The 27,785-nt window shown below is 37.7% G+C and overlaps 1 protein-coding gene across 1 annotated transcript; it reads right to left on the bottom strand.

The window, feature by feature from the left end:
* On the bottom strand, nucleotides 1–27,785 carry spx (spexin hormone). Its single transcript, XM_039770196.1, has 6 exons — nucleotides 27,494–27,785; nucleotides 25,249–25,329; nucleotides 25,093–25,150; nucleotides 15,313–15,375; nucleotides 4,828–4,914; nucleotides 1–365 (listed from the first exon to the last, which is right to left on the bottom strand). Exons 1-6 carry the CDS (start codon nucleotides 27,497–27,499, stop codon nucleotides 304–306), a joined length of 357 nt encoding a protein of 118 aa, XP_039626130.1. The 5' UTR covers nucleotides 27,500–27,785; the 3' UTR covers nucleotides 1–303.

Here is a 27,785-nt window from a genome sequence, read left to right as displayed (position 1 = left end):
AAATAACATCTGCCAGTAAGCTATAGTTTGAAGCAGGTCTGACCTTCTCACCTGAAACACCATAGTCCATCCATAAAACACATTTTGGAAAAAGCAGTAATATTCCCTGACTGCTATTTGGCATTGAGTGATAAAAACATGGCTGTTTGGGATGCAAAGTCTCCTTTAATTTACTATATACATTTGAAATATGGCACTGGGCTTATAGCCATAGTAAAGAATTAACATTGTGGCACTGAATGACATTGAAATTGGTCACGTCAAATGGTATAGAGAACTAGCTGACATAATTTTCTCAGTCTATCAGAAGAACTGTCGCTTCCACACCGGTAGGCCCTGGAAGTCCATTGCCACGTTGTCATCATCTGTGTAGAAAATTGAGAAATACATTTTGTTTAGCTTCATGAATTACATTTTTTTTTCTTCTGTATACCCTCTTATTAAAAAATAAATGTAGGTGCTGTTGTATGATAGCTTCTGAAAACATCTTAATAAGTCACACAGCACCAGAAACCTGTTGGAATGTATATGACATGCACCCCTGCTTTCAAAAATGTTTATTTCTTTATAAGATAAAGTAGTAGTAGTAATAGTAGTAGTAGCAGTAATATTAGTAGAAGTAGTAGTACAGAATACAGTGAAATTCTTAATTGCACGTCCAACAAGTACACCTGCTATTAATAAATATACATCTATTTACTTAACTCACTGTCATGCTGTAAGCCTTCAGTGGAGCAATTTGAAGAGGACACATGAAAAGGATTTGGAAATTACACTATGACTTCAACTGTCTGTCTATAACAGATCTGGTAAGTCAATGACCTGGAAGATTACTAAAAACTCTGGTCTACTCTTAACCTTGTACCGCCACCTGTCCTTGTTCTCAGGAGATCAAGTCTTCATGACACATCAACATGAATTCTTTGTATGAACAACCACCAAGACCAATATGCTGAAGGTGGTAGTGCTCTCCACACCTCTAGCTTTTCTACTAAACTTTTTTTAACTTGAAGGCAATAAACAGGGATTTCCCACCAGACCTTCTGCTTTGTTCATACCATTTCAGTGTCAAGGGGAGCCCTAGTCTTTCTTGCATGAGAATCTAGTCCATCTCACAGCACATTCACATTTACTCATATCAGGCACATTTAGAGTCACCATTTAAATTAGCCTTATGTCTCTGGGATGTGATAGGAAATGTATGAGGTAAAGAGAGCTGGGATGACATGTTGCATGTTGACTAGCACATACAAGTAAGAATTTCACTGTACTCTGTACGTGTTACAACAATGATCCTATAAATATTTGAACCTTTGGAGCGCGGTTGAATCTATTAAATAAGTGGTATGTAGTAGAATATTAAGTATTATTGTATAATTTTACTAGATAAAAGACAAAGAAAAACATATTTGACTCCAATAAAATCAAGACTATCAAAAACTCTGTCTGCTTCAAAGTTCAAAAACCAAATATCAATTTGAACCTTCACAGCTAGGACCCCTGTATAGCCTAAAAAGCTATAAAGATCAAACTGCTTTGCTTGCTCCATTTGCTGTTGCTCAATGACATTTCCTTAAACAAGTTGCTTTGCCATCCTCCTTGAAGGGAAATGTCACGTTTCATCTAGCATTTCCCCCTGGCTAGTGTTCAAAGTTGTGTCTCTTGTTTGCTTTGTTTAATTTATATACCAGTTATTTGTATTAATGTTTATTTTATTTTTATGTACATTATTCTATGTGTGGGTTGGTAAAGAGGAATTGCCTTTGTTATGTACCATGTGCTATGTGGGCGGTTCCCCAAAGGGGGAGGGTCACCTGCCAATCACTGCTAAGAACAGCTCTCCACCCCATCTATAGAAGGGCCTTCCATGGTTTCTCATGGTTCATTTCAAATGCGACCAGGAGTGGAGAGTTTTCTTGTGTTACTATGCTTGTGCTATTATCTTTTGTGATTTCTGGATTTTGACTATTGCTTTTGTATTCCGTATTGGGACTTTGTTCACTGTGGATTGCCTTGCTGTTTCAGCATTTTATAAAGATTTTTCAAGGCCCTTTCTTGTTGGGGTTTGACAGGATCCCCACCTCAAGAGAGGGTTATTCTTTGAAAGTGATTGGGGGCTTTTGTGATTTTGGGACTCCCCAGTTAAGTTACAACAGTATTTGGCACAAACCAGACTGAGTAAAACAAAACAAGGTGAAGAGACTGCTTCGTACATGCACATGTGGAAAAATCAACCCATCTGTTAATTTCTAGAAATTAGAAATGAAAGTTTATTCTTCCATTTATCAACATACCATACTATATGATAAATACAAATATAGAATGAATAACAGAAACAAAACAGAAATGCATCAGATAATATATGTAAAAATTACGCATTTATTTATACTGTTAGATGCAGTGGGTACAGAAAGTATTCAGACCCCCTTCAATTTTTCACTCTTTGTTATATTGCAGCCATTTGCTAAAATCATTTAAATTAATTTTTATCCTCATTAATGTACACACAGCACCCCATATTGACAGACAAAATAAAGAATTTTTGAAATTGTTGCAGATTTATTAAAAAAGAAAAACTGAAATATCACATGGTCCGAAGTATTCAGACCCTTTGCTCAGTATTTAGTAGAAGCACCCTTTTGAGCTAATACAGCCATGAGTCTTCTTGGGAAAGATGCAACAAGTTTTTCACACCTGGATTTGGGGATTCTCTGCCATTCCTCCTTGCAGATCCTCTCAAGTTCTGTCAGGTTGGATGGTAAACGTTGGTGGACAGCCATTTTTAGGTCTCTCCAGAGATGCTCAATTGGGTTTAAGTCAGGGCTCTGGCTGGGCCATTCAAGAACAGTCACACTGAGGAGAGGCAAGACACATGACACATGGAGTTTGCTAAAAGACACCTGAAGGACTCTGAGATGGTGAGAAATAAGATTCTCTGGTCTGATGAGACCAAGATAGAACTTTTTGGCCTTAATTCTAAGCGGTATGTGTGGAGACAACTAGGCACTGCTTATCACTTGTCCAATACAGTCCCCACAGTGAAGCATGGCGGTGGCAGCATCATGCTGTGGGGGTGTTTTTCAGCTGCAGGGACAGGACGACTGGTTGCAATTGAGGGAAAGATGAATGTGGCCAATTACAGGGATATCCTGGACAAAAACCTTCTCCAGAGTGCTAAGGACCTCAGACTGGGCCGAAGGTTTACCTTCCAACAAGACAATAACCCTAAGCACACAGCTAAAATAATGAAGAAGTGGCTTCACAACAACTCTGTGACTGTTCTTGAATGGCCCAGCCACAGCCCTGACTTAAACCCAATTGAGCATCTCTGGAGAGACCTAAAAATGGCTGTCCACCAACGTTTACCATCCAACCTGACAGAACTGGAGAGGATCTGCAAGGAGAAATGGCAGAGGATCCCCAAATCCAGGTGTGAAAAACTTGTTGCATCTTTCCCAAGAAGACTCATGGCTGTATTAGCTCAAAAGGGTGCTTCTACTAAATACTGAGCAAAGGGTCTGAATACTTCGGACCATGTGATATTTCAGTTTTTCTTTTTTTATAAATCTGCAACAATTTCAAAAATTCTTTTTTTTGTCTGTCAATATGGGGTGCTGTGTGTACATTAATGAGGACAAAAATTAATTTATGTGATTTTAGCAAATGGCTGCAATATAACAAAGAGTGAAAAATTGAAGGGGGTCTGAATACTTTCCGTACCCACTGTATGTGTGAGTAGGGGACATCTTCAGGGCTGATGCAATCAATTAATTTTTATTTTTCTTCTCTCTTAAAACATTTTTTAGAACAATACGTTATGTGGGAATTTGGACTTCTTTTTCTCCAGAACCTTTTATTGTGGATTTCTTTAATTTACATACTCCCTGAATGTAGTGATTAATTATTCACAGTGCTGTGAGATTTTTTTTGTTTTGCAATCGGGCACTGCCATGTTATTATTCCGGTAACTGGCATGTGGCTCCTGGTTTTAATGGAAGTTGCACAGCACAACTCTGTGCCTTGTATCATCAATGCAACCCTTTAAATTTGGTGCTGCATCCATGACTGGAATAAAAGCACTATCACACGTAGCACAGATTCCCTTCTTGATTTTCTAATTTCTGATCTTTTCGTTTTCTCTTTGACTTTGTTTTCTGATTAAAGTTTTTTGCTGAAAGGTTTCATTTTTTACAGGTTCAGCTCGTTTCTGGGTTTGACTTTGTTTTCATCTATTTGTCCTTTTCTCACAACTCTTTATGCTTGTTTATCTTATCTTTCACAAAACATATAAACGGGATGGTTTTATTACCAAATTTCATTTGTTCTAGGTTGGTGGAGAATAGGAGATTTTAGCAGTATCCATCCATTTCCCAAATATGGGATTGTGGAGATCTATAACTTACCCAGGCAGCATTAGAAATTACCGCTAGGTGGTGTGCAAGTCCATAACAGTACACATATGACCAAAACGCTCAAATAAGATCTACTTAGAGTCTCCATTCAGGTGGTATGTGGCTGAAAAATGGAATTCTTAAAGAAAGACTACAGGAAATGGAAAGAATGTGCCAATTCCACATTGCCACTGTCCAAACTAGGACTTAAGGCCACTTTGGTACCTTTGTCGAACTTTAAAAACAAGCTAAATGAAATATTGGGACAACTTAGCATTTAGCTAAGAAGCATGATGGTCTGAATGGCCTGATCACTTTGGAGAGCATATTGAGCTTTTTGTTTGCCCAACTACAGACTCTTTAAGATGGATTTCTAATTAACTACAAACTGAAAGAAATAGAGACTGTTGTTTGTGTAGTTGACTGCTCTGCTTACCTTCCTCTTGTGCCTGCCTGATGTAGCTGATCAACACTGCCGCCGCTTCTGAAAGGCCCACAGGATTTGGGTTTTGACTTCTTGTTTCTAGAGAAAACAGTTGAAGTTTGCATTAAGCGTGACATATAGCACATAAATGAAGAAAAATGGGAAGTAGAAACATACTATTTAAAAAGGAAGGATCTGTCAAAAATTCAAGAAGGTTAGGCTTCAAATAAATATCTTACGTTCTAATTTTCAAAGAAAGTACCATAAAATAATAATTTACAAAACAGCAACATTATTTAAAACATACATCCATCTATCTTTGTGACCCATTTATCCAAAACTGGGCTGTGAAGCAGTTGGAGCCTATCCCATCAATTGATATTTATTTTAAAAAAGTACTTTTCACAGTGAGTACTATCAGAAAATCCTTCACAAATTGATTGATCTTATACTTCAAAAGAATGGAGTGATGAGACATGAACAACCCATAATGACATGTAATACCAAACTGATTGAGTTATGCATTTGAATCAGTAAACTTTGACATTCTGTCTTGAAAAACTGCATATTAGGTAACATTTTTATCTGAAGTTCCATTTTAAGGGAACTTGCTATTAGACAGAAGTAGGTGGATTTCATTATGAAGAATTTTATGTCTGATGTGGACCTGTGCATTCCAGTGTAGCCGGGCCACAGAACCTCTGAAGTTTACAGTCACTCTTAAAAATAAAGGTGCCAGAATGGTTATTCAGGGTGATGCCAAAGAAGAACCATTTTTAGTTCCCAAAAGACTCATCCATGTGAAGGTTCCAGAAAGAAATTGTATTTATTTAGATCCAAAAACAGGCTTCATACAGTAAATAACCATGACTAGATGGTAACAGATTTGTGAAATGCCAATAAGTCTTGATTTTAAAAGGTTACTGATGCATACAATGCCACAAGCTACAGTAACTCCAGGTTTTCTTAACATGCTAGTGTTAATGCAAAACTAGTAAATAATCGGTCAGGAAGGATGAGGAGAGAACAATCATCTGTGGACACCATCTGCAAAACCATTTCCCTTTAGGGGTTGTCTTGCTGTTGCCCCTTCAGTTGACATCTGTCACTTTCATTTGCAAGAAAGCAGGCGAAGTGGATTGCAATCACTTATGCTCCCCCACTGGACAGATTGATAGCGCCAAAGCTTGATTGACTTGGTGTTAGACTGAGATGATTAAGTGCTCCATTAATTTTTTTGGGCAGTGAATTATTCTGAATAAGGACATTTTGGGCATGACATTTCCAATGGGGCCTAGTGTCTGTAAGAAGGAAAGACGCAATCCTGAGAAGCTGGCCATGAAAGGTGTCATGATGTGTGTGTGTGTGAATCTATGGGAGAGTGATACTACCAACAACACAGTGTGGGAAAGTGCAAGCAAGAAATACGAGCAAGGAATTAATGAGCAGTACTTGCAACTCCTGCAAGATCTGGACCTCTGGTTAAATCCACTGGAGTGGGTGTACGTGGTCTTCTTGCAACCCTCAAGAAGCTTGCTGACTTGAATCAACTCACAGAGTCGGGCAAAGTGGGTGCAGGAGGTTTAGCCTCAGACTCAAGTGAGCGGTGTAAGGTGGAGCTGGTGGTGCTGGTGGTGTTAATGTGCAAACAGTGAACTAGGCAGAGACAAGATCATTGGATCTGCGGTTAAGGCGTCAGGAAAGATCGGGTTAGCTAGAAGCATTAGTAATAAATAAAATGTCAGCTGAATAAATAATACAAAATGAAGTACATCTAGGTACATATTATTTTGTCGTAAAGTACAAACCCAAAATGACAATATTAAAGTATATACATCATTGAAGTATTAAAGTATAACATACATCAAATAAATACTAATTATTTTTAATTCAGTAAAAGGCACACTGCATGAGAAATGTACAAATGCCAACACACAAAACACTTTCATAATTTCAATTATAACAATTCTTTATATTTATATAGTGTTTTTCTCACTATTCAAAGTACTGGGCATAGTGAGTAGGGAGCAACTTCAACCACCACCAACGTGCAGCATCCACCTGGATGATACAACAGTGCCCATTTTTGTGCCAGTACACTTAACACACATTAACTGTTAGGTGGTGAAGGGGTGAGAGAGAGCCAATTAGAGACAGGGAATGATTAGGTGGCCAGAATGACCAGGCCAAGGTGGGCAATTTACCCTGGGCACAGGGATTGAATTAATTTAATGCAATTTAATTTCCAGTTTTAGCTTAACAAGCAAATTGCTAATTTGTATTGTACTTAAATAATCAATTTATGATAACATTATGATGATTATTCCAATGCAGAGAGATTTACAAGTTCATATGTGGTCTTTAAATTGTGTTAAGTTCAGGGGGGTTGGTGGGTGGGTGCCAAGGTGGGAAAGTTATTTTATTTTAAAACATATTTGTGCACATTCTTTGTCTGCATTTGGTTGTTTACCCTTTAAATAAATAACTATTAATAAAACAAATCAAACAACGGTAGCTTGAAAGATCTCTATCAAAGAGAGAGAATTAAAAGAAAAATGAAGATAAAATTATTATTTGTTAAATAAATTGTTGAAATTACCCCATCCTAGCATATTATTAATAAAAAGAAGAATAAAATGTTGCTGTTGCAATAAGAAATGCATAAACTGTATAAGAATAAAGTTAAATCAGCATTTATTAGGATATTATTAAATGGATGGAGCAAGAAAAAAAATACAAACTACTTTGCCAAATTAGAAAATAGGAACTTAATTAATTTAATTTGTTAGATAAATTGTGGCAAAATGGTGCTCAGGAAAGTACTTTATATGTTACTCAATTTTGTCAAAATTTATACAGCTCTTAAAAATCTTAGTCTACTTTTGTTGCATTTTTAAACAATCTTAAAGAAAGTGCAAGAAGCATAGATGCTGATTTTTGGAATAAATCTCCTGGTGATAGATAGATAGATAGATAGATAGATAGATAGATAGATAGATAGATAGATAGATAGATAGATAGATAGATAGATAGATAGATAGATAGATAGATAGATTTTAATAAAGCATTTGTTACAGTTGAACTGTTGTTTATTTTTAAGGCATTGCATTTTTTTCGTTTGGCCCATTCTTTCAGAAAGCTGTTAAGACATTTTATAATGGTGGCAAGAGTTACATTAACTCTGTAATGGATCATCACCAAGGTTTGATACTAGAAGAGATATTAGACAAGGCTGTCCGCAAAAAGTATTTAGCAATTTATACATGTAAAGATTAGTCAGAAAGAAGTAAGTTAAAGTTTGCACCCATTATGAAACAAAAAATGTAAAGCATTAATGATGAGAGAGCTGTCATTAACAGGTGCCGTGCCTCATAGTGGAATGTATATCTGAGTCAGTGTATATTGCACTGTCATTAGAGGTACCCCAATCAATAATAAATAATCCTGACAAAATACTTGATAATTTAATTGGGAAATACATATCACTATCTGGAAAAAAATATGTTTAATAATAAGCGGGTCAACACTGTTTTTAAGATTAAAACTTCCTAAAAAATAAAGACAGAAAGTGCAGTATACTATCCCTAAATTTGTTTCTAAGAAGGTGGGTGAACTTGAGCTTTTATTGAGATTTTGATGTAAACAACATACCTCTTCATTTATTAAATTTCCATAAACAAGCACTTACATTTTGGACACTAGCCTATAAACACAATTTTCCTCACATTCATGCATTATTTGGAATATCAATGATATAAATATCCTAATAAATACAGGGCAACCTGGGTTCAAATGATTTCATATATTTTCCTACTTGGAGGAATAGGATCAAGTGGATCCCTATTTGCCATGTGTTGAGTTCTAATTAACAGCACACAATTATGTTTTATATAATTTTAATAGAATATTTCAGTGTGTCGATCACTTAGTCATTTGGAAACATGTCCATTTCAGGTTTAATTGATAGCAAAAAGACTTTTTTCACCATGATAGTTTTGTATATAAGGCCTATAGAACCATATTTAGGTCCAGAGATAATTGTCATTCTTGGTTTGTTCAGTGGGTACATTCCAGTTGTGGCCTTGTTTTTTGGAGAGGGGTTCCAGTTGCAGTCTTGGTCTGAGATTTCAGATTCTGATTGTGGTTTTGTTACATGGTTACAGGATCTTGTTGCAGCCTTGTGCTCTGGTTATCTTTTAAGGTTTGCCTAGGGACATGAGTAATCATCCACAGCAGAGATATTATTTTGTGTTTTCATTTGATTTTTTGAGGCATATTGCACACCACTTGAACCTTGAGCTGAGAAGACAGGCAAACATTCTGGCATCAGTACAGATTAATGTCATATCCAGGGCGAAACAATTGCAATTTGCCCAACGAAGTAGAGTCACTTTTTGGCATTTACGGGATTCAAACCTGTCAGTGCAGATCCCTAGTCTCAGATCATTTGCTAACTGTTTAAGCTAATGGTTTGAAAGTATTATGATTAGTTATGTTTAACTGTGATGTAATAGGGAAATGGGTGCTCTTTACTAACAAGTTATTGCTTACTGTTGTATTTATAAAAACAAATGCAAGTTTTGTATTTTGTTTCTAAAGCTTTGAGAATATTCAGTGGTAATTCTGTGTGGATGGGTAGATTCCAGGAAAGGTCTGCTTTCTGAGTGCCTGCTTACCTGGAGTTTCTCTGTACAGAAACATTTCTCAAAACTGCACAAACAGCATTACCTATTAGGGACAATGTGCAGTTCATCCATCCATTTTCTAACCCGCTGAATCCGAACACAGGGTCACGGGGGTCTGCTGAAGCCAATCCCTGCCAACACAGGGCACAAGGCAGGAACCAATCCTGGGCAGGGTGCCAACCCACTGCAGGACACACACAAACACACCAAGCACACACTAGGGCCAATTTAGAATTGCCAATCCACCTAACCTGCATGTCTTTGGATTGTGGGAGGAAACCCACGCAAACACGGGGAGAACATGCAAACTCCACTCAGGGAGAACCCAGGAAGCGAACCCGGGTCTCCTAACTGCGAGGCAGCAGCGCTGCCACTGTGCCACCGTGCCGCCCACATGTGCAGTTCATCTTAGATGTACAGTATTATTCTCAGAGGTAACACTGCTGAGGTAGTTTGTTTCTCAAGTAATTTGTGTACTGGTTGATCTTCAGTGTTGTGAAGGCTTTGATACAGTAAACTGTGTTTGCTTACACAATCCAGTAAGCAATGCTGGCTTTACAGGATTATCTGGGTGTGAATCCTCACAAAAACAGGAATTGTTGTTTTTGCTCGGTGTACATAAGAACTAAAAGTGCCAAAACAGGGCTGTTGTTTCATTTAGCAAAAAAAAAAAAAAAAGCCGTAAGTTATTATGCTTTGTTATTGGGTTTTGCTAGAACTGACACATAATTATAGTTTAGTGTACGGTAGCATCTCTTTTACTTTTTGCAAAAGTAAAAAGTAAGTAAGTGTAGTGGGTTCTATATAATTTTATGCTGCTATTCTGGATACACTACAGTGGCACCCACCATTACATATGAAGCTACGTTTATCCAAAATTACCAAAGTTCTGCAGTTTATAGCTTGCTTCATAGGAAGATTCAAACACCAGTGTGACGTGTGATCAAAATATCTTTGTTTTAAAAGTTTTAGCAAAATGTAAAAGCAAATCGGTTCACACAAAAATAGACAATGATATACCAAAGAAAAGAAAAGTTCTTATTTAAGAAAGGTTCTGTTTAAGGTTTATAAATTTTGTTTCATTTTCCTAAGTTTGGTCATACAGTCGTACTTGAGGCACGTTATGCAAGTTAATCACGTAAGCACGTTAGAAACGGTCAGAAAACAGTATGTCATCTCCTCTTTGCAAACATATCTAACAGGCCATGCTAGCAGTAAGACTAATTCCCTAACTGGCTTAATTAACACCTCTGTTCTTCAAATATAGCTAAGATAATTCTATCTCATGTTAACTTACAGGGGGGTGAAAGACTATACTATATTCTAGTAACTATAAGAATCTGACATTCTACAAAAAGTAAGCAAACACTATATGCATTAAACATTAGCTTTCGAAGATTGGCTCTTACATTTATATTACAGTTTCATATAATATAATGTATATGAGGTGGTCATATAAGGTTACATGCAAACAACCTTGTTTTTTTGTTGTTTTTTACTTTTGGAGAGTCTGTCATCCATCTTGTGGCCGCTTCATTATTTGTGAAATTGGAAAAAAGCAAGGAGCAGTACATAAGCAAAACATTCATGATAAGCAATAATGTTTATAATGGGGAGCAAAATGTTGAAAACACAAAATACAGTGAGTCCATGCAGAACAACAAAGTAATTTCATAATATTCCCATGGGGGTCAGCCAATGTACCCCTCAAATGAAAATACTGAGAGTTGTGCATCCACACGTGCAGCTCAGATTACACTGTGCAATGTGAAAAAAAAAAGTCTTTGGAGGACCAATCTGGTAGTGACATCACACACGTGTGTATACGGCATAAATTATTCACATGTGTGCTAAGCGGATCGGCAGTGTTGTAAAGTATAAAGTGGAGTACACTTATAGTACACATGCGTCAAAATTCTGAGCATGCATGGCAAAAATTGGGCAAAGGTTGCACATCGGGTAGAGACAGGGTCCGAGGGGTCTGCTCAAGCAACTCGGAAACAGTGAAACAGCAGCAAGCATAAAGAAATGTTCACAAACTCCATAGACAAATGTTTTTATAGATAAGAATTTGGAAAAAAAATTATTAGGAGAGCTAAGCAGGGTTTACTAAAAAACATTTTAATAATGCATTAAATTATTAATGTAAGAATGCAAATCAGTACCATTTTTTGATAACTAAAGAGCTGTCTTACGCTTGCTCCTAATTTAGAGATTCTATTGACTTTGAAATGTTCTGTATGTGAGTCATAATGTGTTCTAATAGGCTGCTGTACTTACATGTACATGTGTGTGTTAGCAATCTTAGCAGTTATGTTCTGTTTATGATACAATAAACTTCATTATGCATTCTTCATATCTAGGTGCATCACTATCTATCTATCTAAGCTGCAAAAGTTTTTTCCACAATATGCCTGTGAGCACAAAACATGTCTGAGACAACACTGATCCCTTACAGGACACACTCACATGCACATGCACTGGCACTTATAAAAGATCAATCACTCTAGTATGTATATTATTGGGATGTACAAGGCAACCAAAGAACCAAACAACACTCATTTGTACATAAGTGGAATGTTCACACTGCCTACAGACAGTAACAAGAGGTGAGTACTGAACCCAGGTCTCAAAGATCTTTAATATAAAACTATATCCAAATGAGAGAAGAATAGCATGCTCTCCAAAATATCTGAATACATTTATTTTATAATTTCAATAACCATTCAAAGAAAAGAGAAACATGTAACACAGCCTATGTTTTTTATACTACTAGTATCAGGCCTTTAATGTCATTTTTAGGCATAAAACATAGGAAGAATGGAACATTTTAAAAACTAAAATTCTCATCTTGGATGGTTTGTTCTGTTGGAATCAATAAAATTGAGTTGAAAAATTTTCTTCACACTTTACTGAGCACTCTCTGGGCCAAAGTAGACCATCTATAGACCTACTACTGCTCTCTAACTATCTTTTGGTCATTGCAGGCGATCTTTTCTCAAATTGACCTACTAGATACTTATGCTGGACTGACACTTCAGTTTAAAACATACACAATCAGACTACATGGACCTACCAAGTCTGCTTCTGGCATTTACAGTCATATGAAAAAGTCTGGGAACCCCTCTTAATTCTTTGGATTTTTGTTTATCACTGGCTGAGCTTTCAAAGTAGCAACTTCCTTTTAATATATGACATGCCTTATGGAAACAGTAGTATTTTAGCAGTGACATTAAGTTTATTGGATTAACAGAAAATATTCAATATGCATCATAACAAAATTAGGCAGGTGCATAAATTTGGCCACCTCAACAGAGATATTACATCAACACTTAGTTGACCCTCCTTTTGCAAATATAACAGCCTCTAGATGCCTCCTATAGCCTTTGATGAGTGTCTGGATTCTGCATGGAGGTATTTTTGACCATACTTCCATACAAAATCTATCCAGTTCAGTTAAATTTAATGGCTGCCGAGACTGGACAGCCTGTTTCAAATCATCCCATAGATTTTCAATGATATTCAAGTCAGGGGACTGTGATGGCCATTCTAGAACATTGTATTTCTCCCTCTGCATGAATGCCTTTGTAGATTTCGAACTGTGTTTTGGGTCATTGTCTTGTTGGAAAATCCAACCCCTGTGTAACAACACCTTCTTGACTGATGCTTGAATGTTATCCTGAAGAATTTGTTGATATTGGGTTGAATTCATCTGACCCTTGACTGTAACAAGCGCCCCAGTCCCTGAACTAGCCGCACAGCCCCACAGCATGATGGAACCTCCACCAAATTTGACAGTAGGTAGCAGGTGTTTTTCTTGGAATGCGGTGTTCTTCTTCTGCCATGCAAAGAGCTTTGTGTTATGACCAAATAGCTCAATTTTTGTCTCATCAGTCCAAAGCACTTTGTTCCAAAATGAATCTGGCCTGTCTAAATGAGTATTTGCATACAAGAAGCAACTCTGTTTGTGGTGTGAGTGAAGAAAGGGCTTCTTTCTCATCACCCTGCCATACAGATGTTCTTTGTGCAAATTGTGCTGAATTATAGAACAATGTACAGATACACCATCTGCAGCAAGATGTTCTTGCAGGCGTTTGGAGGTGATCTATGGGTTGTAACCATTCTCACAATCCTGCGCATTTGCCGCTCCTGTATTTTTCTTGGCCTGCCAGACCTGGGTTTAACAGCAACTGTGCCTGTGGCCTTCCATTTCCTGATTACATTCCTTACAGTTGAAACTGACCGTTTAAACCTCTGAGATAGCTTTTTATAGCCTTCCCCTAAACCATGATACTGAACAATCTTTGTTTTCAGATCTTCTGAGAGTTGCTTTGAGGATCCCATGCTGTCACTCTTCAAAGAGAGTCAAAGGGAAGCACAACTTGCAATTGACCACCTTAAATGCCTTTTCTCATGATTGGACACACCTGTCTATGAAGTTTAAGGCTTAACAAGCTAATCCAACCAATTTGGTGTTGCAAGTAATCAGTATTGAGCAGTTACGTGCATTCAAATCAGCAAAATTACAAGGGTACCCAAATTTTTGCACAGCCAGATTTACACATTTGATTTACTTTCATGCAACTAAATACTGCTTCACTAAAGATCTTTGTTTGGAAAACACCCCAGTACTCAGATGTTCCTAGGAAATGAAAGACATACCACTGTTATCTTGTTTGTTGAAAGTAGAGTAAATTATTATGCAGGCTGAGAGGGTTTCCCAAACTTTTTCATATGACTGTAGATCTCCAGGATTAGTTCCAATTACATCAACATCCCAACAACTTGCAGGGAAAACTTGGGCGTTGGGGGCAGGATTGGCCGCTCTAAAAAAAACTCGCACTATTCCATTCTATTCGAACTAGTGTGGTGCTGAGGTGTCACTCATTGCATAGCTGCACTTGGGTCCTAATTTCAAATACGGAGGTGATCCATCACCAATATATCAGTGCATTTTCCTAACCTCCTCCTCCTCCTCCTTTGTTATTTCCTGGTCATTCCAACATTGATCTTTCTGAGGAATTTGCATCTTTAATGTATACAATGTGAATATATAATAGTTCATTAAATGTGTTCATAGCATGTTGGGAATACAAAGATGGGGACACTGGCACAATGAAAACTGTTTACATTTTAGTAAGCAAATAATTTATACAACATAAAGATTTAGTAATGTAGGTAGAAACACAGCTTAAGACTCACTTCCATTATTGGCAAAAAAAAAAAAAAGCCACAAATATGTGATGTTGTTTTGTATGCATTTACTTTTGAATTGTTTTATAACCCAACATTTTTCAATATAGTGTCACACAAAATTAAACTCAAGCTAAGAACCAGTCCATTACAGAGGTACCTAACACTCAATTGGCCATTTTAGATTCACTAAAATTGAATCTGCAAATGCTTGGATGAAATCTGAAATACCTTGAGTGTTTCAAATGAAATTTATTGAAATCTGAAATACCAGGAGTCATACTAAACAGGACAGGAAGAACTTGTGAACTTCACACAAGGCAGTAGTCAGAAATATCACTCAGGACCCTAGAGCTGTGAGACGGCAATGCTAAATATGGTGCCACTCTGCTGCCATCGTTTGTGGTAAATAATTAAGCTTGAGCACAGCAGTCTATTTAGATAAATGAGTGGATTGATTTTCAATATTTTTAATACAAAGTCTTCCTCATGTTTTACATCACTGACAATTTCTAAATCCATTTGATTTTATTAGCAGACGGTATACTTTCCATTGAATTCTTTGCATAATATATTTAATAAAGTTAGTACATTTTTTTAAGTTAGAACATGGTCTTACCAAGCTGTATTCGGTCATACATATCTCCCTCTTTTCTGTCTTCAGATATGAAGCGACGTCCCTCTGCAAAATCAAAATAAGTGTCATTCAGCTGAAAAGTCGAGAGATACGCTCCAAGGCCTGAGCAGAAAAAGCAATTCTTTTTCAGTTGCTGTCAACAGTCAGCATTCAGTTGCTCTGCTCCCCAGCTTTGGAACTCACTACCACTTAGCTGAGCTTTGAAATATTGAATATATAATACTGAAATATCACTGAGCTTAGAAATATTGAATAATTTTCACTTTTCAAATCTAAACTTAAAACTCATTTGTTTAGGACTGCTTTTTCTCTTGATTACAATTGTTCTGTCTGATTTTAACTTCTGTATTTTACTTTTGTTTATAATCTGTGCTTTGTCTATTGTTCGGTGTCCTTGAGTGTTTAGAAAGGCGCTTACAAATAAATAAAATGTATTATTATTATTATATATCTGCAGGACACCTAGCTCAGGAACAGATCAGCACACAGTGTCTTGTAGTGGATATGACTCTGGAATTGGCAGTACAAGATTTTTTTGTTCAGTTCCCACCCCTGCTTCACTGTATAAACATGAGCACGTCCCTTAACCTGCCTGTAGTTTATCTTTTAAAAATAAAAGAATACAAGTCCAATTGTGATAAAGGTTCACACCACTAAGATTCAGATTGTTACAATCATAAAACGCTAGAACCGTTTTATTATATTTCAGTCCAGAGCTCCTCGCTGATGAAACAAACTGTCCACCTACAGTTGAAACTCGGACTCCCTCAACGTGTTTAAGAAGTGTTTGAAGACTCTTGTTTTCTGAATTTTCTTCTAACTGATCACTGTTAGGTTTTGCCAATTGCAACTAGCTTAAATGATGTTTTGAGTTCTTCACTTGTGGCAATTAATTTTGTAGCACTTGTTCTCAAACAGTCCCTTGACTGATGTTTACTCGGTTAAGTTGATCTCTTTTGTAAGTTGCTTTGGATAAAAGCATCTGATAAGCAAATTAATGTAGGCCTTTAGGTGACTGCATTGGAGTTACCAACACGTATTTCAGCGACATGATAATTAGAATAGGCTGAATGAAGCATTGAATGTGCAAAATGTTAATTGACTGGAGAAATGAGGCGACATGAATTTGTCAGCTTGTTAAACTGAATGGCACGTTCTCCTCAAATTTGTTCTGATGTTCCAATGTTCTAATGGTCACTGAGAAGCACAGTAATTTTGTATGCATTTAAAGGCACAGAATTGGTAGGTTGATGTTACTCAGGTTTCAAGTTGTGAAAAAAGTCATTCCCAACCCTGAAAAGAGTTACAAAGACATTTTCTAACAATATGACATGTATCTTTATAGAGTAAGAAAGTTACTTATGAAAGGAGAAAATTCATGACCATATCAATACAAGAAATGGCAGTCTACCAACCAACTTCTCTTCAAAATCTTCACATTTGAATACTCAAACACCTCCAAGGTTAGAATTGTGGATTTAGAGGTCTCTCTCATTCTACCAAATGTCATACTTTATGAGTTTACCATCACAGAAAGGTAAACAAGGATTGCTTTTCTAGAAGATCAACAAGATAGACAAATCCAGTTTCCAAGAAGAGCATTGTTGCATATCGACAGTTTGTCAAGCAACACTCGAATAAACCAAAAAACATCTAGACTAATGTGCTCTTGAAAATTTATCACAAACTGAAAATGTTCATCCATGTTCTGTCAGTCATAGCAGGCCAAAAATGCATCAAACTTAAAACATGACCAGGATTAATTGAGCCATAAAAATTGTAGCCGGAGTGTTTTCTTAGAAATGGCAGGAAATCTAATGGCGTCTGAAATACCAAATTCAATATCAAAAAGCAGGAAAAAGTCCTAGAACCTTGGTTTTGCTTTTAGAATAACTACATTGCTATCTAAGAATTTGGATAGCACACGTAGTGTACCTCTTTCTTAAATAGTGATCTGCCAGTCACATGTCATAACTTATGGTTGCCATGGGGAAGCAAAGCAACACAAATGACACAGACAAGGCCTTGTCAAAACATGCAAAACTGTGACAACTGTGGTTAACAGTAATACAAAATAGGTGTGTGGAAATGTCATAAATATAACACTGCAAAATAGCAACCATAAAATGATATTAAAAGGAAAAACTATGAGCAAAAGTGGATTCTACACAGTACAATTTCCAAAAAGTCTTAGACAAAACTTCCTGCTATCTGAAAAACTAAATACTATTTTTAAGCAAAACAAACTACAGTGTATAATTAACCCAAGAGGCATAGAAGTGATACGAGGGATGTTCAAAACGTTTATTAAGAATTTCAAAAACAAATTACATCACTTTTTTTACATAGACACCTTTATTTGCGATGCAATTTTGCCAGCGTCGTACCAACTTTTTAATGCCCAATTACTACTCCTCTTGCCTTCACCATTTCCAAGGAAAATATAAAAGTGTGGAAACTTTTTGAACATCCCTCGTAGTGTAGGCCTGCATCCATGCCTCTGTTGGAGTTGACCACCATACTATTAATGAGTCTATCTACACCATGCCAGATTATTCTTGACAAATCCCAGTGGTTTAAAGTTTTACAGGGGACAAAAACTGTTCAGTCAAATATCACTGTATCAGCATTTCAAGCACTTAGTAGTAATGTATTTAAAAAAAATAAATTACACATATATTTAATTTTCTTAAGGGTACTTGCTAATACATTTAGAGGAAACGGAAGTCCCTCTAATAGATGCAAATACTGCCATAAGTAATATTACAGTGTCCATTTTAGGCTTAGAGGACTCAAGCTTTATGTCTGCTGATTCTGCTTAGAATTTAATATTTTCATTGTTCTAACTTTAGTGCTCCTTCTACTACACCAAGCTTTACTTCTTAGGCTTAGAAAGACACCATACTGAAACAATTGTACATTCAAAGCCCTAAAAGTAGCTTTAAGGGATGTGGTACAAACAAAACACTTTATTGAATATAAACTATGTAAAATGAGCTTGTGAAGATAAATAATGTTTTGTTTTTTGTGATGTGAGAGCGGCTTCACTTTGGGTCATCTTGTCATTAAAACATGACATTTAAAAATAAAGTATTTATTGCTTATAAACTTCATGTGATGTTATTTTCTAACCCACTTAATCCACACCAGGGAGGTGCTAGAGGCTATCCCAGCTAGCATAGGGCACAAGGCAGGAACAAACCCTGGATGGGTCACCAGTCTATCACAGGACAAACACACACATCCACACACCAAGAGCACACTAGGCCCAATTTAGTGCCACAAATTCACCTAACCTGCATGGCTTACGAAAGTGGGAGGAAACAAGAGCACCTGGAGGAAACCCACACAGACACGGGAAGAATGTGTAAACTCCACACAGGGAGGGCCTGGGATGTGAACCACTGCCACTGTGCTGCCCATTTATAAACTTCCATGGAGTGTATTTAATTGGATGAGTGTCGTTTCTTCCTGAAAAAAACTCAAACCTTTCTTGTGGACCTTTGTCAGTCAATACAGTAAGTGAAACACCACCACTACTATTAATATCTGAAGCCCCATCTTCATGAGAACATTTGTCCTGGGCCCTGGGCTGGTGAGAGGCCTAGTGAATTATGTGCATAAATAAATTGTTTTTTAATGTCACCATTAGTGCCGATATCCGGTGACTTTACAAATGTCTTTGATGCAAACTGTGCCATTTTTAAAAAGGAACTGCAACCTCTTGAACATCTTGAAGCCATACATAGAATTAAGCATGTGAGAATTTGCCCATGTTTGTGCATTGCACTGTACATTTTTTTGCAAGCTATGCTCTGGCTGGGGCAGAGAGTTGTTTTAGTAAACTGAAATTGGTTAATATTGACTTATATACTCAAAATGGTACTAAGTAGGACCGAATGGCCTTGTGATCCTGAACCTTTCAATGAAAGCTTCAGCAGTGAGTGAATTTTAAGGATTTTACTAATTACTTCAAAGCTATTGGAGATTCTCTAGAAATTAGTAAAGTAAGATAAAACTTGTTATTTACTGTGTTTGTTTTACATGATGTCACAAGGATACCTTGTTGCATTTCGTTTGCAGTCAGGGCCTTTTCTGACCTATTTGATGCCCCAGACATGAAACTCTGCCCCCTCCATACCTTCACACCACCATACACAGACACAGACACACACACTATATGCTACTAACACAGGTTAATCATTAATTTAATTAAAAATAAATAGAAATAGAATAATAAAATAATAACAATAAATGTGTCCCAGCCTAGTGTCTTCATGGAGTGTATGTACTGTTTAAAAATTCCTGGTGGTGTACTGGTCACAGTGTCCCTGCTGCAGTACCAGTGCTCCTGCTTCCAAGACCTCCTCTCCTCAGGCTCACTCTTTCATTTTAGTACCTCCTTAGTACCCAAGGAATAAAGCAAGCAGTCTCCAGCAATCGCAGGAGGAAGCCGCTTGGAGGAACTTAGTCACGCACTGGAGTCTAGACTGTACCTGGGTCAGCCATCACTCACCCTGCAGCACCATGCTTGACGAGGAGGAGGAGGGGACTGGGACCCAGCTGTGTGTCCATCTGGCAGGCTGCATGTCAAGTGGGAAGACCAGAGGGTGAGTCTTGACTCCTGGTCCAGGCTGTGGCTAACTGCTGAAGTTGAAGCGACTCTGCTTCGCTTTCACATGCACGGCACACAGGTAGCAAAGAGAATGCACACCACACAACATGCCTGGCACGCTGCCTGCACTAGTGTATGCAACGGCACACAGATTGTGCTGTGCATAGGGCAGACAGTGCAGGTGCTGCTGAGACGGACAACATAATCATTTCTTTGTGCTCTGGTCCGATCCAGACAAATTTTTCTAAACAAAATAAAGATAGGAATCTCTATAGAGGGCTACAGTAATGTGCCCTGACCACTAGAGGGCACCTTAGGCCCCTTGCCCAGAAACGGCCCTGTTTGCAGTGTCATAAAATAATTGTTGAGAATCTTTTGAATTTGGCTTGAAATCTAGTAATGTTTTGCATTTGGGTTTAAATTTTACATAATATGTCTACACAATGCTCTGTTAAATGGCACATAGACAGATAAATAGAACTTTATTTGTCCCCAGGGGAAATTTGGCTTTTTATGTTATGAGTATGTTGTGAGGCTGAGGTAGGTCTCCTTAGGACATTTGTCTCCTTTCACCTGACATGTTTAATGGCACCTCTGACTGCTACTACTATGATTCTGTGTGTCACTGAGGACTTTGTGCACTATGTGTGACATCATGGTAACTGTAATGCATAAAGTCATGTTGGAAATTGAAGGATGGCTGGATTTTGTCTAAAAATAAAGTCTCCATAAAAAACAATTTATCAATTGATCAAGCAATTTACATTAGAGATGTGCTTTTTATTCAATTCAATGTTTTGCTTTAAGTTTAGTGTTGCCTCACAAACTAGGTTACTACCTTCAGTTATTTGTCCACCAACCTCTGCTCTGCCTCATGATTCTCTTGCAACGACCTTAAAGGAAAACTAAAACAAGATTCCTTGGCAGTCTTCGAAACAATATTCCATTAAAAAAAATTTAAGCAAAGATGTTAACAATCACAACAGAGTTCTTGTTTGAGTTTGAAGTAAAATTTATTTTTTTTTATTTCTATTACTTTCCATTCTTTGTAAAATGATTAACTACTCTTTGTCATGATGCATGTTTCTTATCTATATTTTTAATTTCGTTGTCTAATTAGAACAGTCAAACCCCAGATTGTGTGCTGTCCTCCTGTTGTAATTAAAGAAACGTAGATAAATCTATACATTCCTTCATTCACGTGGGAATTGCCCACACTTTAAAGCGTAAGCATGTTTGGATAATTATATTTTTTTATTTAAAACTAGCCCTTCAGATTAACTGGCATAAAACATGCACAGCATCCTTCCTTGTTGTTGGGACTGGTTCTGACTTCACTGGCAAACCAAAATGAAAATATGGGTGAACGTGCAAGACAGGACAGTTGCCAGTACACAGTTTGTCACACAGCTAGTTATATAACAGCAGAACTATTGCTGTTATTCCATTTTATAACTCTGCTATGCTATTTTTAATACAATATAATAATAATAATAATAATAATAATAATAGTATTATAGGACAGTCATTCAATTATACAGAAATATCACAATAGTATATGCCACTTTGAACCATCCATCCATTTCCAACTCAAATAATTTGATTTAGTTCACAGCATACACTGGCAACTGTGAGTGTGATGTGGGGGGCATTCGTGGATGGGCTGCTAGTGCAACACAGGGATCACCCAAATCCACACCCATTGTCTCTCACACAGGGTTACAGATCTCACATTAATTCTTTTTTTAAATAGCTAACTAATTTAATTGTTTCTGTCTGTCTATCTCTCTGTCTGTAACATGCATACGTCATTTATGAGAAAGGTTGGTGGACCCCAGATCAAGAGCTGGGGTGAGCTAACTGGAAGTGAAAACAGATATGAAGAGCAGTGAGCTACAAAGCCTAAACTCTGAGTTCCTGAAGTCCACTGCGTATACCACCATCATGTGGATCTGTGAAACTGGACTGGATTTGGACTCTGTCATAGGGTGACTATCATTTATCATTTTGTACTTAAGAGTTTTAGTTAATTGATTATCGTCATTGTGGTTATTTAGAACAGTGAGAACCTAAGTTCCTCCCAGCTGCTACACTACACTAGTAAGAAGACTAAGGATAAACAGGAACCAAACACAATATTAAGAATTCCTATATTTTAATAATTTCATTTCATTGGGCAAGACACTGTGGCAGAATGGCTTCCAGCTATAACTTCAGAAACCCGGATGTATGGATGTGTGTGTGAGTGTTCCCTATGATGTCCCATCCACAACTGAGGAGTCTCTGATGTCAGATGCTGTCAGGATTGACTCTGGTCCCTATGACCCTATAATGCAATTTTCAGACCTCGTTGCATACTTATAATTAAGTCAAAACTGTTTAAAGTAGCCATAAGACATTGTCAAGGGTTCTTTTTGACTCCTCTACTGTTTTGTGATTTTCATGGATAGGATATAAAGTCATTGACTCTAGGATTATCCACTTGAGAGACAATGGGGTTGCAATCTTTGACATTTGGAGACAAAATGTCCTGTTAACCTTATCATACTGTGATATCTGACATGTGCTGCAGTGGTTTGCAGAAATGTGTGATGTGGTATGGATGAGAATCCACACCTCCACATCTGAAGTCACGTCCTCTTCCAGAGAAGAGTATCTTGCTCCATTCAGGTAACTTGGAGTCAATTGGAGGTCTTGTTCACACCATTTTTTTTTTCTTATTGATTAGCTCTCATGTATTCGGTTTTTATGTTTTATATTTGTTTGTATCCAGTGTTACTTGTATGATGTTTTTCTGTGCTTTTTAAATATTGTTGCAGTGCTCAGAGCTCAAAGCACTGCATTAAAACAATGTATTATTACTACTATTATTATTGATTATTTGCTTTTTGATCTCTCCAGTGTCTTCAATACCACCCAGCCACCCTAGTTAAGCAGTAAGCTTAGATATGTGCAGGAGGATGAGCCTGTGGTGTCCCAGAGCATGAACTGTCTAGCTGGCTGACTGCATTTTGTGCCTCAAGGACAGTATTTTTGATGTGAGTCTCCTTTTCTCTTCACTCTGTACACCTTTGACTATAAGCATAACACCAGATCATGTCACTTACAAAAATGTTCTGATAATTCTGCACGTATGAGGTTTATTGGTAAGGGGGATGAGACAGTATAGGAGTCAAGTGAAGAAAGAAAGAATTGTCTGCAACTTAACACCAGCGAAACCATTGACCTAGTCATTACTTTTACTGCACCAGAAAGCTTCTATGCTCAGTCACTGTTCAATGAATGGAGGTAGAGGTGTTTGCATTGATTCAAGTACTTTGTGGTCCACATTAATGACAGGCTGGACTGGCCGCTGAGAAACTATATAAGAAAGGGCAGAGGAGGTTCTTTTTTCTTAGAAGACTGCATTTCTTTAATGTGGGAAGTGACATACACCTCTGTGATGGCTAGTGTGATTTTCTACATTGTGGTGTGCTGGGATGGTAACATCACTCCATGAGTGACCCACCGAATCAATAAACTGATTTAAAATGCAGGTTCGGGTATAGGACACACTCAGGACCCAATAGAGGTAGCAGCAAAGGAGAGAACTGGTTGCCATTATGAACAATGCTGCACCTTCTCTCTCTGACACACTAACACTGAGGACTTTCAGCCAACAAATTATTCAGGAGAAGTGAGTGAAGAAACACAACTGGGGCTCTTTTATACTAACAGTAATATGCCTGGATAATGCCTTACTGTGACTGGGGCTGCTCTTTTTATCTTTAGACAAGTCAGATGTTTTCTTTTTTTTAGTCATTCTCTTGTGTATTTAAGGAAAGGTCTCTTGTTTGTAATAACTTGAATTAACAATAATTATTATTATTATTAATAATAATAATACATCCATCCATTATCCAACCCACTATATCCTAACACAGGGTCACGGGGGTCTGCTGGAGCAAATCCCAGCCAACTCAGGGCGCAAGGAAGGAACAAACCCTGGGCAGGGCGCACACACACCCACACACAAAGCACACACTAGAGACAATTTAGAATCGCCAATGCGCCTAACCTGCATGTCTTTGGACTGTGGAAGGAAGCACCCTGAGGAAACTCACACAGACATGGGGAGAACATGCAAACTCCACACAGGAAGGACCTGGGAAGCTAACCCTGGTCTCCTTACCTATGTGGCGCTACCACTGCGCCACCCCCAAATAAATATGAAAAAGCTAAATAGTTCTTCAATTGTTAAGTTCAACTGCTCACTATTACTAAATAAATCGTCAACATATTCACAAGGAATGTGAGGTCCTAGTATAAGAATCTGATGCTAGTGGTATTATCAGCCTCTGTGAAGTATCAATGCATCCTCATGTAGCAAATAAGTATAACTAGTGATGATGCTTTTTTTTGTCAGAACTGCAGTAGTGCATATTCTCCACTAAGACTAAGGTCAGTGAACATGCCTAACATTTAATAGTAAAAAATCCATCCATCCATCCATCCATCCATTTTCTAACCCGCTGAATCCGAATACAGGGTCACGGGGGTCTGCTGGAGCCAATCCCAGCCAACACAGGGCACAAGGCAGGAACAAATCCCGGGCAGGGCACCAGCCCACCACAGGGTACACACACATACACACGCACACCAAGCACACACCAGGGACAATTTAAGATTGCCAATGCACCTAACCTGCATGTCTTTGGACTGTGGGAGGAAACCCACGTAGACACGAGGAGAACATGCAAACTCCACACTGGGAGGACCCGGAAAGCAAACCCGGGTCGCCTAACTGCGAGGCTGTAGTGCTACCACTGCACCGCCAATAATAATAATAATAATAATAATAATATATTTATTTGTTTGTTTGTTTTTTGTGCTTCTTTAAAAACCTACATTTTCCCTGAGGTCAAATAAAGTGTCCTCACTAAGACCTGATGAGAAAACGTGCATTTTGGTTGACAGCCATTGTAACTTGGCATGGATGTGTGGGTTGGCTTGGGCTGCAGTGATAGGCTCCGTCCCCGATAACATAAATTTAGAAAAAGCGAGTTTGAATGTGTTGTGTTATCAGAGAAGGAAAACAAAAGAAAACGAAAAACAAAAAGCACTAAGCGCTGAGGAATACAAAGGTAGGAAATCAAGCCTTTACTTACGAGCACCCTTCAAATAAAGCATCGCCTGAGGAGTCCAGTTTCTTCTCTGGAAGTGGCCCTTGGTAGAGAAAGAAGCGGAAAGTTATCATCAATCAGCAGTCCTCCTGCTCCAGGGTTGAAACTTCAATTCACAGTGCAGACCGACAACGTAAATACCTGAGGGGCGCTCCAAGAGTTCGACATGAAAGTGGCCACAAGGAGAATCGTCAGGGAGTTTGCTGTCAGGCACCTTGCAACCTGGCAAGGAAGAAAAAGGAAAGAACGGAAAATGATCCAGTGAAAGTATAACCAAGAATACTCCTTCTGGACTAGGCGTACGTGTTAACGCTGATCTGCAGGAGTTCGGAATGGTGCTCCACAATATCTCCAGCACTTTTACTTCAGATAATAAACATAAAACGTCTAACTTAAGAAGTGCTATATTAAATGTAAAATTTCTAGCTCAAAATGTTATAGGCTTACTGGCAAAACCCTACAGGACACATTACATCTGACGAGGTCAATGGAAGGATAACCGCCCAATAAAAGTGATTAGCTTCTGCCTGTCCGATTTTACTTTTACTTATTGGCTGACGCCTGTATGCCAGACGACTAATAATACTTATAACACAATTGGTTACATTTCTTTGGGTTTTCCAAATGGAGTACAGGCAGGTTAAGTGACTTAACTCATAGTCACACAGTGTCAGTTGTAGGATTTGAACGCACAACCTCGGGGTGTGAAGTCCAAATCCTTAACCACTACGCTGCACTGCCTAATTTCGCACATTTAAATGTTTAAACTTCCATACCTTATTGGTAGGAAAACAAGACTACACATACTATAATTTCATGCTTAAATACATAAATAAATTACATTTCATTTGCAACTTTTCATAAATTCTTTATAAGAGATCCACCTACACGTCAGTTTCTTGACAATTTAATTTTGCTTCTATCCTGACTTCAGATAACACAAGGCAGTTTTTTTGAAAGACATGAGCCGCTTTAGGATTTGTGTTCGACCACTTTGGACAGTTAAATGGCTTTTGCGGAACAAGCGTTTCTAATTGTAGATACACAGGCACTATGGTAAAGGCTGGCTTGTCCAAAGCCCTCAGCGCTGTCAGAAGATATGAAATATTGTTTTGATGGTGTTAGTTAATGCATGACTAGACTGATGTGTTTTAGCACCCATCGTGTTATAATTTTTTTAAAGACAGAGTATTCTGATTTAAAGGTATGTTAAAATGCATAAAACACTGCTCTGGTTTAGGGATGGTACCTCTCAATTCGTTTTCTTTTTTTTTCGGTGTAGTCTTCGGTCCCCGCAACCATGAAGTTGGAGTAACCGGATTTAAAAGATGAATCGATGAATTGTGGGCTGCGATCTAACTGAATTTAGTAAGTTTGTATAATTGGATTTTATATGCAGTATGTAAGCATTAGCGCGAACTGTAATTGTTTTCGACCACGCGACTTTACTCCTATGGAGTTGTTTTTTGCAATTTATACATAAGAAGTTGTGAGTTCGCTGAAGTGTAATTACTAAGAAACTAAACGGATGGACGGAAAAGAGCGGTCTACGTATTTTGATAAATCTGAATTAAACCGTTCATGATCATTTTGAATTAAGCATAATTTCTGGAATCAGGTTTACTCCTTTCTCCTATTATACTACCAGGCGTGCTTATAGGAATCAATGTTTTTTAGCATCAAGATAAACTGCTCTGGAAGTTGACTGTTAGAACATGACGTTTAATACGTGGTCTAATAATAACCGCATTAAAGAAATAGATTTGTTTTTTATATACACATATTTGTATTATATACTATAAATATTTTATGTACATATGAAACAGACACACACATATATATATGTTTATATATATATATATATATATATATATATATATATATATATATATATATATATATATATATATATATATATATATATGAAACGTATAAGCGATCATTACTTGTTAAACATAAATATATAAATGCATTTATTCTCAGATACATGCTTTTCTCATATCAGTTTCTAAAAGTTAAGATTTATAATGGACTGCCACTTCAGAACCACGCATTTTCTAATCAATATTTGTAGTAGCAATCGTAATATAATTTCCATGTTGCCTCATTCCCTTGCTCAAAGCGATTCCTGATGTATATCTGAAGCAGTCAAAAAAGGAGAATCATCTGACTAGAAAAAGTAGGTTCAGAAAATTGATGGGTCGATGGGAATCCTTGAAGCTGGTGCGCATCTTTTAGCCCGAGAGCTTAATTTATACTAATTCTAATAACTAAAGACTTTTACCTTTTATTCAGCCTGATACCTGCGACAATGCTTTGGAAATGGAAGGATGAGAATGGATGGATTTCTTCCGATACGTATTCACCTTTCAAACTTTTCACTCACCCCCATAATTGTCTGGCAGTTGTTCAGTCTCAGCGAGCCGAGTTCGGACAGACTGGCTCCTCCGCCAATCCACCTGCCAATCCTCAGCACTGCGATCCTGCTAAATCAGAAGGATTCCGAGAGAGTGTGAGCGACCTTCACACTAAACTTACACTTCGACGGGACAAGAAGATTTCACAATCGAGATCCTTCTAGTAAACTCGCTTAAGCCAAGAGGTCTTCTGGACTTAGCTCCGCACCAAACCCGCTTTCTCGGTGTTGAATAAAATACACAGGTGGCCACGTGGTCTGA

The sequence above is a fragment of the Polypterus senegalus genome, chromosome 11 (assembly GCF_016835505.1).
Source record: "Polypterus senegalus isolate Bchr_013 chromosome 11, ASM1683550v1, whole genome shotgun sequence".
Lineage (NCBI taxonomy): Eukaryota > Metazoa > Chordata > Cladistia > Polypteriformes > Polypteridae > Polypterus > Polypterus senegalus.
The sequence above is the reverse complement of the archived record's forward strand: the minus strand, read 5'-3'. Positions and strand labels throughout refer to the sequence as shown.